General features: G+C 48.1%; 1 protein-coding gene across 1 annotated transcript in view; it reads left to right on the forward strand.

Moving 5' to 3' along the window:
* The window catches only part of auts2a (activator of transcription and developmental regulator AUTS2 a), a gene marked incomplete at its 5' end in the record, with an annotated part of 286,453 nt that overhangs the window by 245,362 nt on the left and 22,541 nt on the right, over positions 1-18,550 (forward strand). The window contains one exon of the mRNA XM_079234783.1: positions 10,401-10,449. Coding sequence (XP_079090909.1) covers positions 10,401-10,449 — 49 coding nt within the window. The remainder of the gene's footprint in view (positions 1-10,400; positions 10,450-18,550) is intronic.

The following is an 18,550-nucleotide window of genomic DNA, read 5'->3' on the forward strand; positions in this document are numbered from 1 at the left end:
AACCTGGTTTGCGTTAACCGGCGCCGGGTGGCGGCGGCGGCGTGATCGAGTGCCAAACATGACAGCTACGCTCAGGTCTGCTTTCAGCCGCTGAACTTGTATCGATGGTGACGGATGAAGAGCCCTGTGATCTTGTGGAGCACCAGGCACTGGCGTTGATTGCCATCCCTGCTGATAACGCCGCATGCTAATCATTGTAAACATCGTGTTGTGGCTTTGACACACTTAGGCTTATCTGTAAATGGTGTAATTGTTACTAGCGTTTAACGAGATCGTCTTCCAGATATGCCGAGTGCCAAAGGGGCCCGGGTTCGGGAGAGGCTCCCTCAGATCTGCCTCGCTGATGGGGGCATTAGATCGACACTAACTCCTCTCGCTGTGCTATTAATGAAAGGCAGCCACAAGCCAGAGCGCACATCGGATAAAAGGGGCTTGAGATAAGGGTCATGAAATATTTAAATATACAGGGCTTCAAAGCGGAAGAGGCCTCTCCCGTTCTTGTCAACAGACAGACCCCCCCCACCCCCCGCGGCCCCGCCGTGGCCCCCCGGTCTCCGGCCCTCTCCCAGCTTCGCATGTGGGTCACAAACCACCAGCTCACTTATCGGCTGTACGGACTCCGCCAGGGGAAGGTGGAGGGGGATTCACGGATGAAATTGCTCGCGCACTCAGTCTGTCTCCCTCGTGCTACGCGGAGGGGGAGATGAGCAGCAGAGGAGCGACGAGGTCAGGGAGGATATCCCAGCGCTGTCTCATGACATGTTAAAACCGTCACATGACTTGATGCTCAGATCCACGCGACACATGTGCTCACACACACAACCTCATCCGACCACAACCACGAGGCCCCCGCTATCACGTACTCCAAGTATGAAAGGCTCCTTTTTTTTTGTTGCACAGCCTCTTTTGAGGACCTCTTGAGGGGACCCAGCACGGATCAGCTGTCAGCCAACAAACAATCAGCAGATCAGCTCTCGTGTTCCCCTTGTGTTTTATTTGGTCTCAAAGGGGCATTTCTCTCCCTCCCGTCATTCTCCCGCACCCCCAGCAGGGAGGCCACTGTAGACAGAACAACGACCTTATTTAGCTCGGGCCCTGCAAAATGCAATTAGAAACCCCTCAATGGCCAGCGGGGGCCTGGGACGAGATGGAGGGAGAGGGAAGGACAGCGGCAGAAAGGGGGAGGAGAGAAAAAAGGGAAGGCTGGGGGAGGGCGGGCAGAGACCTCCCTGCTGTCTGTCACCCTGCTGGCTTTTGATGTCCGTGGCCAATCTTGTGTCCCCCCAGAGAGCCTATCATCAGGCCCCACTACGGAGCTGTTGAGCAGAGCAAGAGCCTTGGAGAGGCTTGTTTGAGTGGAGTGCGGGGGGGTGGTGCGGGTGGATGACTGCGGCTGTCTCCGGCGGTGCCTGACAGAATGGTCTTGACGGAGCGTTTCAGAGGCCTAATCCCTCCGACCATGCTCCTCCAGCCGGGCAAATCACTCGGGGGGTCTGCAGAGGGTCAGACAGGTTTTAATACAGCGCCTTAGTGGTGATTTCCTCAGTGCTTTCCTGGAGCCCTTCCTTTTCAAATAACACAGCAGGCTGTTTCTCTCCCCTCCTTTTCATCCCCACTACCTCCCTCGTTTGGCTCCTTCCCCCTCTCCGTCTTGTCTGCCTCTCCACATCTCCTCCTGTTTAGTTTTTCTCTCCTGCTCTCTTCCTCTCTCGTTCCTCCTCCTTTATCTCCCTGCCTCCCCTTGTCTCCTCGCTCCCATCGCGCCACTGAGAAGAAAGAAACAAAAAAGGGGAAATATCATTCCTGCCAGCACAGTTGCTCTCGCTTAGTATTAAGTCGAGGCCTCGCTGGGGGGTGAGGCGGGTTCCAGCGCCGCGGTGCTTTGGTTGTAGATGTCTGCTGGGTCTCTACAAATATAAAGACATGCAGATTAGGGAGAGAAATTAAAGCTGGGGGTTCGTCATGCAGCGGGTTATCTGTTAAGAATGTTTTGTCTGTCTGGGATATGGCTCCACTGTAATGCTTCAGAGAAAATTGGGGTCAAATTAAAAGAAGCTGATAATCCTCCTTCTTTTTTTTTGTCATCGAGATCAAATGCCACTACGGGCTTGATGAGGTTACACTGAATAAGCCTGTCAATGGATTTGTATGACAAACAGCACCGAGTCTTGTTTACACGGACACTGTTGTGACGCAGAGATGAAAGTGAGGATCGCAAACAGAGAAATATCGCACATTGAAATTCAGATTTCCCTGCCACATGCATGGTTCAAAAGCGACAATTCATTTCCTCGGCTTATTTAATCTCTACGTAAACACTGAGTGACAGCACTTTAAATACGGACACAGATTTGGGCCTTTTCAAAATAATTTGATTTGGGAATTTGCAATTATACCGACATTAAATGAAAATGTTAAAGGTAAACCGTGTGTGTGTGTGTGTGTGTGTGTTCTGAGGCGGGGCACACATGTGCTCCTTTCTGTGAGAAGGGGAGTGATTGACTGGTCTGAAATTATCCACGGCATCGCAGCCCACAGCCCACATTCCACGGCAATGTCTGTAATTTAGGAAAAAGGGTCTCCCATTTCTCTTGTGACTGGGCAGAGGAGTGGTGAGAGGCTGTGTGTGTGTGCGTGCGTGTGTGTGTGTGCGTGTGTGATGCATTAGGGATGTAACTGAAGCATTTGAGGCAGGGAAGGTTAAACCAATTTTCTTGCCTGCATTGTTTTCCACAGTGAGTCCCACGGCAGCGACAGTAGACGGATGGCCAGTGAAGTCGGTTTGTTCCCGCTGACAGGCCGGTTCTTTCTGCGCCCCGCCATGTCAACTGGATCTGATTATTTCCTACCAGATCCAGATAATGTCTGCTATTGATCAGGCCATTTATCTTGAACTCCTACGGCCCCGGCCTGCTTTCAGAGACCACAAGAAGATAAGCAGATGACATTGTCTCTCCAGGCTTTTAACAACCGGAAGAAATACTTTTTACGCTGTCTTCCCGGCTGGCATGTGATGCGAGTTTCATATCTCTCGGCTCAGGAAGCTTCATTATGTCGAAAAGGGTCTGCTTTTAGAAGTATCGTTATCGGATCAGATAGGCGCTTTCAGCCCTGTGTCCATCAATCTTTCTAAATGTTCTGAGCGCTGTAGGAATGAATCCGAAAATCTGGAAAATGAGTCAGTATCTCTGCACTTCAGGTTCCCTCGCCTCAAAGTCGATTGGATTTTTTTGGTTTTCTTTATGTAGATGCCTGAAATAAAGTGATTAAAGCAAGCTAATCTTGCTTTTTAGGACTTTTTAACCCAAAACACCATCATACCGTCTTGTCCACCTTCACAGACTCGGTGTGTATACTTGCGCTCATGCGATTGTGGTGTAGTTTGTTTATAGCCTAACATTTCTATTTTACTTTTAACTTTGATTGCATTCACGCTTCAAAAATCCTAAATGTTCATACACGTGTGTTTGCCACAGAGCTTTTTTACCGCACTAATCCAAAATCCAAGGGGAAAAGCCCATTGGCTTCTTGTTGAGAGAAGCAGCGCGATGCTAACTTCCTACTAAAAACAGGCATCTCTGCAGCACGCTATGCCAACCGCATCCTGTGTGCGAAGCCCTGTTTTGAAATAAGTGGGCAAACATATACAAAGTAGAGATTAATTTTTGGCATTGTCATCTACAGGTTAAATATTGAAAAGCATGTTCGTGCAATGCTGGTGGAAGTCCTTAAATCTCTCATTCTCTGTCAGGATATTTGATTGATGCAGTTTAAGAGAAAAGACTGTCAGCTTTTTCAAAGGCTTTTTCCACTTTTGGCATGCTATGGTGTTCCAGTTTGTGTAAGGGTTTTTAATGCTGGGTACATTTGTCTTTGTCTGTTTGCATGCACAGCCGTGTGTCATCCCCACATTAATACGAGCAATGAGTGACAGATTAATTTATGTCTGGCTACGTGTCTGAGGAATTGGGAAGAAAGGGCCTGTCAGTGCTGCTTGTCGGGAGGGGGTAGAGATTAGAGCCAGTTGTCATTGACAACCCAGTGCAGGCTCGGGGAGATAAGGTCGGATGTAATGACTGTAAGAAAAAAAAGAAAGAACGAAATAAAATTAATTTAAAAAAAACATCCTCACTCCGCCCTCGAAAAGGCTGGGGGAAGAGGAGATGTTGGTGTTTCCAAGTGTGTGGGTTTATGTGTGTGCGCAATTAGAAATATTTCACAGTTCTTAGATTGCGCCGCAACATTTGGACATTTCGGATCTGAAGCAACACGGAGGGTGTGATCTAATCCCAGCCCCCACCTCTGAGGAGAATGGAATTTGTGTCTTTTTTTAATCCATGTAAAACAGGTTTTATTTTCTTTGATCCAGCATTATCTTGTTAATTCCAATCGTGAGATTATTGTGTGTAAATAGCCACTGGAACACAATGAAACATGGGCCTCCGCTGTGTGGCGGCCTCACTGTCATTATGTTTAAGGCCTCTCTCCAGTCCAGATGGTGGCGGTTGCATCTCAAGCTGGTGTCCAGGATAAGATGACAAAAGTTGTTTATTACATTTATAGAATTTGTCTTTCAAGGAATACAAAGACAGCCAAATGGTGTTGAACTCCATGGCAAACAACATTATGGTGCATCACTGTCACCGAACTGGAACGGAGTGTGGATCAGGACCGCCGCAGCCTCTCAGTTGTAGCATGAATGGAACGACATCCATAGTGCACATCTGGTACAAGTCTGTTACATTTATATCCACGTGTAAAAGTCCCCATATGGAACTTAAATGTTGATCCAATAAGTATCGCCATGTGGCCGACATATTAGAAGCCAGATTAGAAGTCTTTAAGGTGTTACATAAATGAGGTGCCTGGTATTTTCCTTTTAAGAGGCTTTGCATGTAGCCGTTAATTCCTAATGTTTTCGGCAAGCCAATATGGAAAATGTTTAGTTTTTTGCCAGCTTGTCTGAAAAGGTATGACATACATGACTTATTTTAAGAAACACTAGCGGTGTGACGGTGAGCGGGTCTGTCAGTCGACATTCATGGTCCCCAGAGGATGAATCTGACTTTGGTGATCCTGACATTTCACTTCCTGCACTACTGTAGAGTTGATGATTTCCTGGATCCATACTGGTCTGGATCTATTGCCATGAAATTGAACACAGATATTCGTGGTCCCCGGAGGATTACCGTAAAAGTCGTGTTACAAGCCGCTACTACCTTCGGTGGGTGTCCCCTCTGTAGCAAGCTAGCGCTGCTGCTAGCTCCCCACTGCTGCTACTACTACCCACGTCCCCTCTGCCCGAGTCAGGCGTCGAGCCGGGGCTGGTACCGCTACCTTCGGTGGTTGTCGGGGAACTAGCGAGAGCTAGCGGTTGTTAGCGGAGAGCTAGCAGAGGTTAGCAGAGAGATAACGAGAGCTAGCGGAGGGCTAGCGGAAGTTGGCGGGGAACTAGCAGCAGCGCTAGCTGGCTACAGCGGGGAACTAGCAACAGTGCTAGCTGGCTACAGGGGGAACTAGCGGGGACACCCACCGAACGTAGTAGCGGCTTGTAACCCGACTTTTACGGTAGTCATAAATACTTTGTTGATCCATGAAGTTTAATTTGCCGCCACCATGAGGTTCACATTTGTGGTTTTGAGATTACAGGGAGAATAGCAGTGACATTTGGTATGCACATTCAGCACCCTGTCGTTCTTATACGAGCTGAGGAGTATTTTATTCTCACAAATATGAGGTGAAACTGTCTCTGAAATACTCACCACTCATGAGGACTCATGTTCAATGTCATCGAGACAAGTCTCTTTCCATTTCCTGGCCTCTGCATCCAATCCTATACTTTGAATCATGAGATCCTTTCATTTTTCCAGTCCTTGGAAAGCAAAGGCAGGGCCCTGAGTCAACAGGCAAACGTAATAAAAGCTTTTAACATATTACATTGCCAGCACTCATGTTACACTTATCTGTAATATTTTAAACAAGGGCAGATTTGGCATAATGGCAGGAAGGCTCATAAAGGCGAGCCGGTCCCCTGTGATTGTAATCTAGGAGAGAGTTCCTGTGAAATTAAACCATAGTTGTGGGGGGAGAGGCAAACATGCCTCTGGTTTCTTTGAAGTGGAGAATCAGCATCCAAAAAAAAGGAATAAAAGATGACAAAATGTCAGTGTGAAGCTGATGGTCTATAGACAGAACTTGCATACCCAGACAGCAATTACTGAGATACATAGCATACATAGAGACATTGTGTTTGATCTCAGCGCTGCATGCTCTCCCACAGGCAATGCTTATTTTTTTCCCCCCACATGAAACTGTGCAGGGTTCTCATTTTGTATGTGCGTTCATCTCCGCCGTCGTTTCATTTGAATTAAAAGTAATGTGCAGTGAGAGATCCGGACGGCGATTGTTTGGCAGCGTGGCTGTAATCACAGACTTGCGGTCGCTCTCAAATCTGATAATAGGCATTTAAAATGGAGAACAGCGGCTCGCTCACGGCTGCTCGCGCACAGGCCCGTGAAAAAAAACGACTGGGAGCCATTTTCTGCCGGTGGCAGACGTATAAATACATATCTTGAAGCCGGCCATGTCATGCTTTTGAAGCCAAACCACGATACGCTCTTGATGCTTCATCGCAATAACCGCTTCAAACACAAGAATCCCTGTGATCTAATTACATGTAACCACAGTCGGTACATTTGCAACTAATTTTAGATGTGATTTACTGCATTTGCGTTTGCGTGAAGCGTGGCGCTGCACAGCTCCACGCTGCCGCTGTCGAGCAGTATCAAAGATGTTTTCCCACAGCCTATGAGCAGCAGTAAGCCAGAGGCTTAATTACTTCATCGGTTGAAGTTGTTCAATGCCAAGTGCATACATCGGGCATAGCAGGAACCTCCAACTTGATGAACACATGGCCACGCAGGCCGCTGTGTCTCCCAGGCCCTTTTGTGACCACAGCCTTTGTTCTCTGTAACTGAACCAAGTGGCTGGACTTTAAGCAGCCACCTGAGATTAAATCCCTCCCGCCCCCTGATGGTACTTCACAGTTTTTTTTTTAAACTGTGTGTCCTTGAACAGCTCTGCCAAGCCCATTGTAACTTGATATGGATAAACACTTTTCTGCTAAATGTAAACTCCTCCGTTTAACCAGCACGAGCATCTGACTGCAGTTTGGAGAACAGGGCGGTTGTGTGGATGTGTGAGGATTTGTTTGGCCTCCCTGAATCTCAGGCAACTGTATATCCCATTTCCCATGACTTCATGTTTGTATGGCCGGTCCCAGCCAGCCAGCCAGCCAGCCAGCCTGCCAGCGCACCCTCGGCCTCTCCGTTACCGAGGGACGGATTAGCATCGCAGCTATGAGCTAAGTCTGTTTTCTGCTCTGTGGTTGCTTGGGCTGAACTGGCAGCGAGAGACTTTGCAGTGTGACTCTATTGTACAGCCATTGACCTCCCGGCCAGCGGGGTTAATGCTCATTAGACAGGCTACAGGACGCTCAGGGTCTGCGCTATCAAGAGGATTTTTTCCCCAGTAATGTCCGGCATTGGATCAGGATTCGCCCAGTGAGATGAACCGGGGCGAAGAAGGATGAGCGCCGTCGCTTCTCGGGTAAATGTTACTTTCAGGCCTGCAGTGTGAATCCTAACAGGATAGTGTCCCATCTTAAATCTGCGTGATCCTTTTTTTAAAAATACACTCTCTATGGCATCAGTACTGGGAAGCGACTTGGAGGTGGTCCCTTGGAGCGAGACGCTGAGCTTTGCCAGCTCCAGCAAGGCTTTTCTGTGGGACCCTGGGTGGGCAAGCTTAAGAAAAAATCCCTCTAGGGCGTTGGTTAACAAAATTATAAACGTGGTAGTCATGATTTATGTCTGCCGTGTCAGTGAAGGAAGCTACTTAGGTTTTTGGTCCGTCAGGGTGGGCTCATATTGAAGGCTGAATGACCCAACGCTGTTCTATTACCAGCTGACCTCCCTCCAGGCCAGTGGAGGAGTGGGAGTCCATCCAACAGGAAGACCAGCCTGTGGGCTGCGAGGAGGTGCATGCTGCTCATGAAGGAGTGTTTTGTTTTTCCTCCCCTCACGGTAGCAGCACCCAACTGGGGAATTCATTAGGGGCTGACATCATCTCACTCAGTACAGTGAGAGAAAGAATATATTTCTGCCTGCGCTCTCCTCTCCCCCTCCCTCCTTACTTCCTTTCTCTTCTTCTCTCTCTCTCTCTCTCTCTCTCTCTCTCTCTCTCTCTCTCTCTCCCTGCCTCCTTATCTAGCTCTGGTGCGCTGCCGCCTCTCCTTTTGCGCGCCATTTACGCAAAAGGTGAACGCGCGGGTGTGCGCCTCTGCGATCGAGCTGCCCGCTTTCCAGAAGCCTCCCCCCCCCCCCCAAAAAAAAAAAAAACACGCGCGTGTGTTTGTCTCCTGAAGGAGCACGACTAAGGTCGAATCCAAGTCCGCCTGGAAATCAGGAAGTGGGAGGACCCGACCGTGGAGGCAGCGGCACTCTGGCAGTCAGTCGCTGGATGAATGGGAGTTTGTCTGGTTCTTGGTAGCGGATGGGGAGAGGCTCTTGCGCGCCCACGACCGGGATCTGTCAGAGAGAGCGCGTCCGCTGCTGAACACACACAGCAGCGACAGCGGGTTTATACCGTGTGAAGTTGTGCTCTCCGCTGGTGTGATCCGGCTCCGGCTCCACAGAGGGAACCGGCCGTGCGCTTTGTTGGATTGCTTCGCTCCGTCGGACGCAGCCGTCTCTCCCTGCGCACCGCCGCACAGACCCTCCCGGATCCTGCTGGTTACCTCTCGGATATTCCCGACAGGAGAATATATACGTGAAAAAAAAAAAATCTCGAGGAAGGGAAGAAAGGTGGATCAAGGGATTTTTTTTCTCTCTCTCTCGTCGCCTTAGTGCTGTTGCAGAAGCTCTCCGTGGCGAGACACATGGCTCCCTTTGTCCAGAAGGCGCAGTAGCTTTGTGAACGGCTTTGGATTTTTTTTGTTCTTCTTCTTTTTCTTGGAAAGGCTTCTTTTTCTCTCTCCGCATGGCTGTCCTCGATCCAACCGGAGTAGACTTCGCCGCCTCTTGTGTGGATTATATCATTTGAAAAGCAGAATGTGAAACGAGGCCATATTTACCAGACCGAGAAAGTAATACCCTCACTTATTGCCTTCTCGCTAACCTTGCCACATCAAAGGTATGCGCCTGGCTCCGAGCCGCTCATAATCTCAGATCGCATTGTGTGTGTGTGTGTGTGTGTGTGTGTGTGTGTGTGTGTGTGTGTGTGTGTGTGTGTGTGTGTGTGTGTGTGTGTGTGTGTGCAAAATGGTCTCAGTGGAATCTTTTCTTTCTCTCTCTTCCTCCTTAAAACCATTTCCATGTCCCCTACTCGCGCTGTCATTTATTCAGCAGCTCTCCTTGTTTACGTCCTGTCAGTGTTCGTGAGTGACGCGTTTACGTCCCGCAGTAAAACAGCATTCATCCAGTGGTCCGGCGCACTTTGTTCATCATTTCCATTTTATTATTCCAATACTTTCGTCAACACCAGACATCAGGGGACATGGGATGAGCTGTCACTATATTCAGACACAGGAAATACAGCCCTGCAGGTCAAATGTAAGGCCTTAGCATCATATTTAGGTGTGCATAATTAAGCATCAAACAAACTCGAGGTGAGGAAATCCACACAGCCAGTTATCAGAAATTAATTTTCTTGAGACAAACCTGCCTTCTATGTGCAGCCCAGCGGGTGTTGTCCTGGTTCCTTCCTGTCCTCTGGCAGCCTGTATTTACTTCGTGATAACAATAATACATCTTTCCCCTTAATGTCGTGAAATACATTTAATCTGTGACTCAGTACTTTCACCTCTGTAAGCCTTTCTGTTGTATTATTATTATTATTATTGAGGTTTAAATCCCATCACTGCACGTTGTATTCGTACACACTGATGCTGAGCAGGAGGGATGGAGTTGCGTTGTCACGGAGCAACAGCGCCACCCAGTGGCGTGAATACGAAGAGCCACTTGTTTTGTTTCAGTCCGAGAGATCCAATATCGGTTTGGACCACATGCTCAGGTTGCCCAACAAATTATGGACATCAACTGGACATGTCTTTGCTTACATTGGGTTGAATTTTACTTTGAAGGTTGTTAAAAATGAGAACATATATTAAATGATCAGAAATAGGCCTTATATTAAAAGCACATCATAAATCTTCATAAACCAAGGTGAATTCAAGGATTAAGGTTTCATTTTCACATGACTTTAGCGTGATGATTATTAACCATAACCCAATAACGTCTGCTCTGTTCCCAGGAAAGCTATTTAAGAGCGGGGTTGGACATCTTGGTGTAAAATGATATGTCTTTATGATATTTTTCTAATTCCAGTCTCCTCTGTTTCAGGTCTCCGATGCCAGCTCAGAGAAATTGTTCAGCACTGCTGCAGTTAAAGGTACAGACATTTTGTCTTTCTACGCTGCCGAAATGTTGTGGATGTGCCGGAGCAGGTGTACCGCCGTTCCCCTTGGTGTTATTACCGTGTTGAAATTGCTATGCATTGTCCCGGTGCGCCGACACATTTATGTTTGGTCGTTTAAGATAATGCAACAGCAATAACGCAGCGCATCCATAAAGCTGATCCAATTTACCCAAGGTGCACAGATATGAAATACGGCTCAGTGCTGTCTGACACCAAGACGTGAGATGAAAATATCTCTCTCTCTCTCTCTGCTCATATTTAATCAGATGGAAATATTCATTCAAATGTGCAAACTTAAAAAAACACAGGGGATGTAGGCTGTCGTCGTTACAGATGTGTAACATGTGACATGAGGCAATGTTCGCTTATGGCGACACTTTGTTGCAAATGCGCTGAGATGCAGCAGGACTTGTGCAGCAGCCGGAGGAGGAAGACGTACTAAAGCTGCAGGGAGTGAAGGAAGGCCAGGAGAGGCATCTGTTTATGGCCTCAGTGTGCCAACACCACATGTGACCTCATTATCGAGTCACTAATTTGCTGTTAAAAGCAGCCCCATTTTCTCCGGCTCTGGGATAATGGTGGTCCCCCCCCCCCCCCCCCCCCCCCTGCGTGAATGGACATTCCTCTGTAATGGGGGGGAGGTACCATGCAGGGCAGGAGGGCGGCTCGGAGACGAGGGTTATGACCCCTTTAGGGCTGTGGCAGGAACGGGGGCCGATTGCCAATGAAAGGTCCTTCAACACCCCCGCCCGCTTCCCTCGTAGCGCCGCACTCTCCACCGCGCAGACCTCACAACACATTTCCCACATTCTGGCCTTTGATTCCCTCCGGGGCTTGATTTGTGGCGTCCATGGGGGGGCCGTGGGGGGGGGGCTCAATGGCCATGCTTGACAGGGAGGTTTCCTTTTGAACGTGCTTCTCTGTGGACTGATTTGGTTCCCTTGAAAGGATTAAGGCCCCCCTTTGTGCAGCCTAAATCAACAGAGGACCCCCCTCTCTCCCCCTCCATGAAAGGGCCTGACTGGGGAAACAGTACACAAAATACGCTTTCTCGCTGCTGCATGATAGTCCACTCTCTTGGCCCCTATCCCCATTTGAATAACCCTCTTTTCTTCCTTTTTACCATCTCCGCCTCCTCCTCCTCTCCTGCCATATGCTAATGCCTGCCGCCATTGCAAAAAGGCCAGTAAAAGAATCCAGGTGCAGGGAGAGCCAGGACCACTGGTATTTTTATGGAGGGTGCTGTTAAGATTAAAAAAGTCTGGTGTTTTAAAGAGGGGATTACCATTGCTCTAATGCAATCGCACCCAAGCAACAGCTCCGACAAATCCGCGGAGAGAGGCTCGTTTGTGGGGCGCCGAGTGTCAATATTTGCACAGAAAGGCAGGTGCAAAGGGCTCCGCCTGTCTGACTGTGCATGCACTTGTCTTGTTGATGCACATAAAGGGCTCATTGGGCTGCAGTTCAGCAAGATAGCCCCAAACAAAGCTACGGCTAGGTCGTTATATTGAGTTCTGCAGTGAAGCAACAGTCGCAGTGAAACGGAGCAACTTGAATATTTGAGTGGTGAAATCTATAGACAGTGGTGTAACAGCTTTACTCACAATTCAGACATTTTTTATAAATGCGCCAAATATCAAAAGCTGGAAAAATGGCCTTTGATGAATAAATCAGGTTTTTAGTAAGACATACAAATATACCAAATAGCTTGACATTTCTATGACACAATGTTTTTGGCAGATGAGCCAAACGCTTATTTCAGATTGAGTGCGATTATTATGAATAACATTGTGACGGATGGGGACAAAAGTAAGGCACGTGACTATATCTTAAACCAACAGAGCACAGGGAAGGCCATTGTAATTCAGCTGCTGTGCAGCTTCGGTAATGACTGACTGTTGGCTTTTATTCTCTGCAGAAAGACTGGAGATCAGCCCAGGGCAACCTCAGGTCTCTTTGAAGCCTTTGCGCTGGTCTCTCATCTTTTAATCTCACAGCCTTCTCACCTACTCAATAATTACAGTGTATTTTTCATGCTCTCTCAAAAGCCATAATGTGTTTTCCCCTCTCTCTCTCTCTCTCTCTCTCTCTCTCTCCCTCTCTCTCTGTCTTCTTGCCCGCGGCTAACACTGCATTTTGAAAAAGAAAATCCAACTGATGAGCATGTAGCTTTTGGGTCAGCAGACGTTGATTTGTTTTCTTCCCCTCGTCTGTCGCCGTCACCTCCACGCCAGACAACCGTAGTTGGCTTAAAGTCACTGTCGCTCTCCGCTTGCCTCGCTGTTTTCCTCCCTCCTTCCTGCTCGCTCCGGGTTCAGTGTACCCAGGAATGGATTCCATTAACTAAGAGTCATTAAATGTTAGCTCTAATTACTGCGCTTGTCAATGTGCCCCGCAGGTGTCAGCGCCAGCTAACCTGATTCATTTGCTGTGCAGGAGAGTAAAGCACCCTTCGAAAAGATGGCGGTGTAGTAGTCTATTTGCCGGCGGCGAAATAAACAATTTTGTAAAGTCTCCGCTGCTTCCAAGGCAGCGTGGGTGGAGGTCGGTAACCAAGCCATGTTAAGACGGTGACTGCTGTCCAGGGAGTGGAGTGAAGTGCTGGGTTGCACCGATACTGATGATGAAACCAGCGCGCCGTGTCACCACAAAGGCCCGCAGACAGATCTATCAGACGATTAAAGCGCCGTCCCAGGGCAGTCATATCTCGTCGCCCGGTTACATTCCCATCCTTTATGAAATTGTCAATCCACAAGCCGTCCGAAAGACTCCGCTAAGTCTTTGGAGAGCAGAGACTAAAGCTCACTGTGCATTGTTTGGGGAGCTGGGCCCCAGCAGCAAGATTAGGATAATGCTGGATGACATTTTAAAAAAAGCTCCGCAGTGCCATCTATTAAAAGAGGGTTGTGTGGAACCTATTTAGAGTAGAAAAGATGTGTTGGGCTAACATTGAAAATAAATCTGGACAATGGAATAAGTAAAGCCACAATCCTTTGAGAGCATGTTGAATGGCCTTTTACCACAGTGACATTTTTTTCATTTTAAAGCCGGGGGTCGGTAATCTTGAGAAACAAGCGTAGCCTACGCTAGATAAAAAAAAAAAAAGATCCAACCTAAAAAGCCAGCCCAGTGTTGCCAACTTCTTTCCAATGAAAGTAGCTAGCCACGCTAGCTCCAAAAGTTGCCAAGTCTCAGGCCCCTCCCCCAAATTGATCATCGTGAATGTAAAACCCTGCCGGGCTTCATATGGATTGCGGTTGGGATATAATGAGAATTTCAACAAATATAGGAAAAATGTTTTAGAAGCTACCAATGGTGGAGAATTCCATCCGGTAGGTATATCGGTGAAGCTAGTCCCTCGTGAGACATCTCCTGCAGCTGTGTCTACAATGCGAGACCGAGTTCAGTGTGGGGGTGAATTGAAGTGCTGGGCCACAACACTGATTTCACCATGCTTTACTAGAGTTAATGTGAAAATGAAGCGGTGCTACAGCGAGACCCGGGGCCGACACCGGCGTGAAGAGCGCCGCTGGTGAAGTGTGTCGGGCTTGAGTGCGTCTGTCACCGGGGGAGAGAGTAATGTGCGATGTGGAAGGGGTAATTTGCGGCGCTGATGGCATTGTTTAAAAAAAATCAAAAAAAAAATAGAGAGAAAAGCGGAGGTGAACTTTTGTGGCGGATATCAGAGCTGAAGAGCTCCCTGGATTGTCATAGAGAGCTCTGCTGGCAGCGAAATTGCCTGTGAGCATATTACTGCTGTGTGGGAGGAAGCTGAGGGCTTGTTTTTCTCTTTCTTCGCCTCATTCTCTCTCCGTTTCCTGAGAGGCGGACCGCTGATGGAGCCGCGTGTACTTCCAGGCGGTGAGCCGCCACCTGCTATAATCTCAAGTGATATAAGAGCAGCAATCACGCCGCAAATCACCCAGGCTGCTCCCTAACTCATTCAGTGGACTGGTGAGAGAAGGTTGGCCTTTCACGGCACCAGTGTTGGTTTACGGCCCCAGGTTGGTACGACCTCGCGCTGACCTCTGCCGTCTGCGTGGGTTTGTGTGTCAAGGAATCAGGGCTGCCTGTGGAACTTGGCCTGATGCACAGATGACCTGACTCCCGTTTGGCCATTCCTGCGTTCTGATGAACCGGCAAAGTCAAGGACGGTCTTTTTTCCCCCCCGGCGGGGCCACAGAGAGGTCGCGTTGCCCCGTAACATAACTGCTGGAATAAAGCGTTGTTGTTTTGGCTCAAACACAAGCTTAATTCAAATAAAAAGCCTCTTTTGATATTTAATAACCGTGCATGTTTGGAGTAATAAGTCAGGGATCTGAAGGATTCAGGTCACCGAAGCAGACTCCAGGCGTTTACCCAGTGGTCCTTGCTCTGTGGGTTACCCGGCCCCCGCTCGGAGCAATCTAGTGCATCTCCAAGGGGGTAAAGGGAAGCTCAATATCCTGTGCTGCACAGTGGGAAGGCCTGCCCTCTTCTTTCTCTCCATGGCCGTAACTACCGAGAGAGGCTGTAATTCATGACCATGAAAGGGGCCGCTCCAGCCATGCCTCATCTGCTGACACAGACAAACAAAGGTTAACAAATCAAGGATAGCGCTGGCTGATTTACTGCCTCGCTGTCGCAAACAATGGCCCGGCCCCCATGCCTCTAGCTCACATTTACTGTTTCTGTCTGCAGGCAGAGATATATGGCACTGTACGTATTTCCAAATCATTAAATGTGCTGATGAGTCCTGGTCAGAGCAGCAAAGGGTTGGTCTTCCAGACTTCTTGGTTTGGTTTCAACGAAGAGATTCCATCAAGTTTGTAGCCAAGAAAGACCCCAACAGACCTTTATGCATTGTGATTAATTACTTATCGTCTTTCTTTACCATAGTGCATGTCTTATTTTATGTCAAAACATATGCAATCAAGTCTTATTCTGGAATTTCTGGTAAATAACTCAGTCAGGTAACTACTGTATGCACAGGTCTCATTGGTACCCAAACAGAGGTTAGTTGATTGGGGATCCGTTTTAAAGGAGATGTTGTGAATGGGTCTGTTGGTGCACACACACACAAACACACACACACACACACACACACACACACACACACACATACAGCAGTGTGGGCCAGTCTGCCATCCACTCCAGCAACACAAAGAGGTCATTCAGAGTTTGTTCCCCGAGACCCGAGGTTAGAGACTAAGTAAATCCATCCATCTTAATGCACTTATTTCAGCACCAGGAGAGCTGGAGGGAGACTGTGTAAACACGGCGATATCCGACATGCCACGCTAAACCCAAAGAGCCTGGAACCCATCAGCCCCAAAATGAAAGGTCTACATCTCAAACACAAACATTTAAATGGGCTGCAGTCCAGAGATCAAAGTGAAAGGCCTTAGTTTTCCTGCTGGCCCCCTCGGGTCTGCCTCACCGAGATATGCAGCGGTTTAGCAGCCAGTCAGCGTTGAATGGTGAGCAACTCTATACTGCACGTCTGTTTCTCTCCGGTCTCTGAGATAACTCTGTGGCATGTTTTTTATAGGTAAAGTAGAAGGACTTTGAGGATTTTAATGAGAAAGACACCAGATTTATTTTTCTTCTGGTTTTTATTGTGATGTTCTTGTGTCTCATGTTTTAGCTTCGCCTAAATACATTTTAATTGTCAAATAAAGGGTTTTGGCAAGGCTTTAGTTTGAGCGGAAGCATCTTTCTATTTTCTGTGTTTTATTGTCGCCGTGTCCTTGACGCGTGTTGGCGATGGAGAAGCTACAGACTTGTGGAAGTGGACGGGTGGATGGAGCTGTTGAAAGCACCAGTCTCCTCTACCCAGGAGAGATCCTCCCCCATCACCATCACCAGCACCCACTGATGCAATGTGACATCAGCCACTCTCCTGCCAACTTTGCAGCATTAACAGGGTCAAAAAACCCACACACACACCACTTATCAAGACCCAGCCATTCCCAGTGCACTGTTGGTGTGTTCAGGCCAATTATGCCTGTGTCAGTCTTTGGTCCCTGCGGTAGGGGTGACATTGGCAAAGAGGGAGAGAGAGCGGGCCGCCTTTAATGAGGCCTCATGGTGCCTTAGAGGCGTATGCGCAAAATACTGCGTGAGCACATGTGTGCGTGCACAACAGCAGGAGTGCTGGTCTGCTATAATCCACTCTTCTGTCTGTCTTTTCTCTTCTCAAGGTCTCCACCCCCCTGAGCCATTTCCACCTCGCCGCCTTTCCAAATCTCTGTGTTTTTAAGTAACCGCTGCTGTCTGATGATGTTATTGTAGCAAACTGATTTGGGTTCTGAATAACTTGAGGGCCCCCGTGTCCCAGAAATGGAGCAGAGCAGCTTCGCAGGCACACGTTCTGAAATAAATAAAATAAAAAATGGGAGATGGGATTAACACAGCGGATAAGATGTAAGTGTTCACTGTGAAACGATTCACCCCGGAGGTGCTGCTTTGAGCAGCATGAAGCAGGATTTGGTCTCTCTTTGAAATAAAATGATGAATGAATGACGACCCAAAGTTTATAGAACCACCCATTTTGGATTATATGGTCATGGAGAGTTTATCAGACAAAACAATGCCGGAAGGCCACCCATACTAAAGATGTTTAACTGTAAAGCATCAAGGAATTAGTTGGATTCTTCAGACCCTGCAGGGCGTTGCCACCGTGTTTTTGTTGCATCAAATAAATGGTCGTTGCTGCAATCTCTGTAATCCTGAACTGTAGCTGTAGGAATCATGTATGTGAAAGCTTCGAGTCAAACGTTGTGGTTCAACAACATCTACTGCTGTTTGATTGATTTCTACAAGGTCTGGAGAAGGATTCTTTCTGTTTCCCTCTCCACTCCCTCGGTACCAGACAAGGGTCAATGCTGGTGAGGTGAAAGCCTTTAAGAGACACAAAAAGCTGGGAGAGAGACAGAGCATGAGGACTCTGAGAAGGATTGATGATAGCAAAGCTTTAATTGCTCCCACAAGAAAGGAGGTTATCTTTTTTTCTCACCATCTCTGAGCCTCATAAATATGCAGGGCAGAAGGGAGAAGAAAAAAAAAAGCCCAGATGAGCCGCAGGGCAGATTAGAGAGGACTATAGAGCAGGATCCCGGTTTGTTAGCAGCAGTTTTCAGATCCCTTGCATGTGTTTCTGCTCTGCACACACATTGCCTGGCTTTCATTTGTCTCAGCCCCTTTCCACAGGCTACTTACTGACTGCTACCAGCAGAGCTGGGAAGTAGGAATGGGGCAGTCCGACCTTTAGTGCAACATCGCCCCCTGGTGTTGCGTGTGACCCTCAAGGTAGATGGGCCTTTTTTTTAAACGGAGGACATTTTGAAAAGATCAGGTGTAATGAAATGGATGATGGCTGAATTCCATTTAGCTCGCTTGGATTTCAGGGTCCAGGTGTACTGCGCATGAGGGCTCACTGTCACTGGAGCACCTGAATAGTACGGAAACACTATCAGTGTTATCAGTAACACCTGTGCTAGTAAGGAAAAGCACAGGTGTCAAAATGTCGGCTGTGAAAAAGGACTGTTGTGACCAATGGGTGGACAGGACGTGGTTAAATTGCTGTGGGTGATGTGCGAGTGTGTTTGTAAAGTTGTATTAGTATCCTGGAAAGGACATTTGAAAGCATGTGCATTTGGTATAGATGTTTTTTTAAAGTGGAACAGGATTTTATCTCCATTCCTCGGTTCATCTCTGGCCTTTGGCCGCGGTTCTTTGAAGCCTTCCCAAACCCATCTGTTGTGCATTAAGCTGCTCCTGTGGGGGGGTGATCGGGGGTTCCAGCATCCCCTCTTTATTCCACGCATCAGGTTTTACTGTAAACACTGTTGTACAAAAAAAAACAAAAATCCCAAAAGGGATTGCTTATTCAGGCCTTTCTAGCCAAGAGCAAACGGGGTGTAGCGCCGGTTTTGGGCTGCGCGTCTGGTTTAGCTCTTAGCACACTGAGACCGGGCTCTGCTGGGCCATTTAGAGGCAAAGCTGGGAAGCCGTGTTTGGAAGCTTTCCCCCTAAACCCCACTGAGCAGTGTGGCGTTGTGATGTATGAATCCCATGGCCATGCCTGACACTG

The sequence above is a fragment of the Taurulus bubalis genome (genome assembly GCF_910589615.1).
Source record: "Taurulus bubalis genome assembly, chromosome: 2".
In the NCBI taxonomy this organism is placed as follows: Eukaryota; Metazoa; Chordata; class Actinopteri; order Perciformes; family Cottidae; genus Taurulus; species Taurulus bubalis.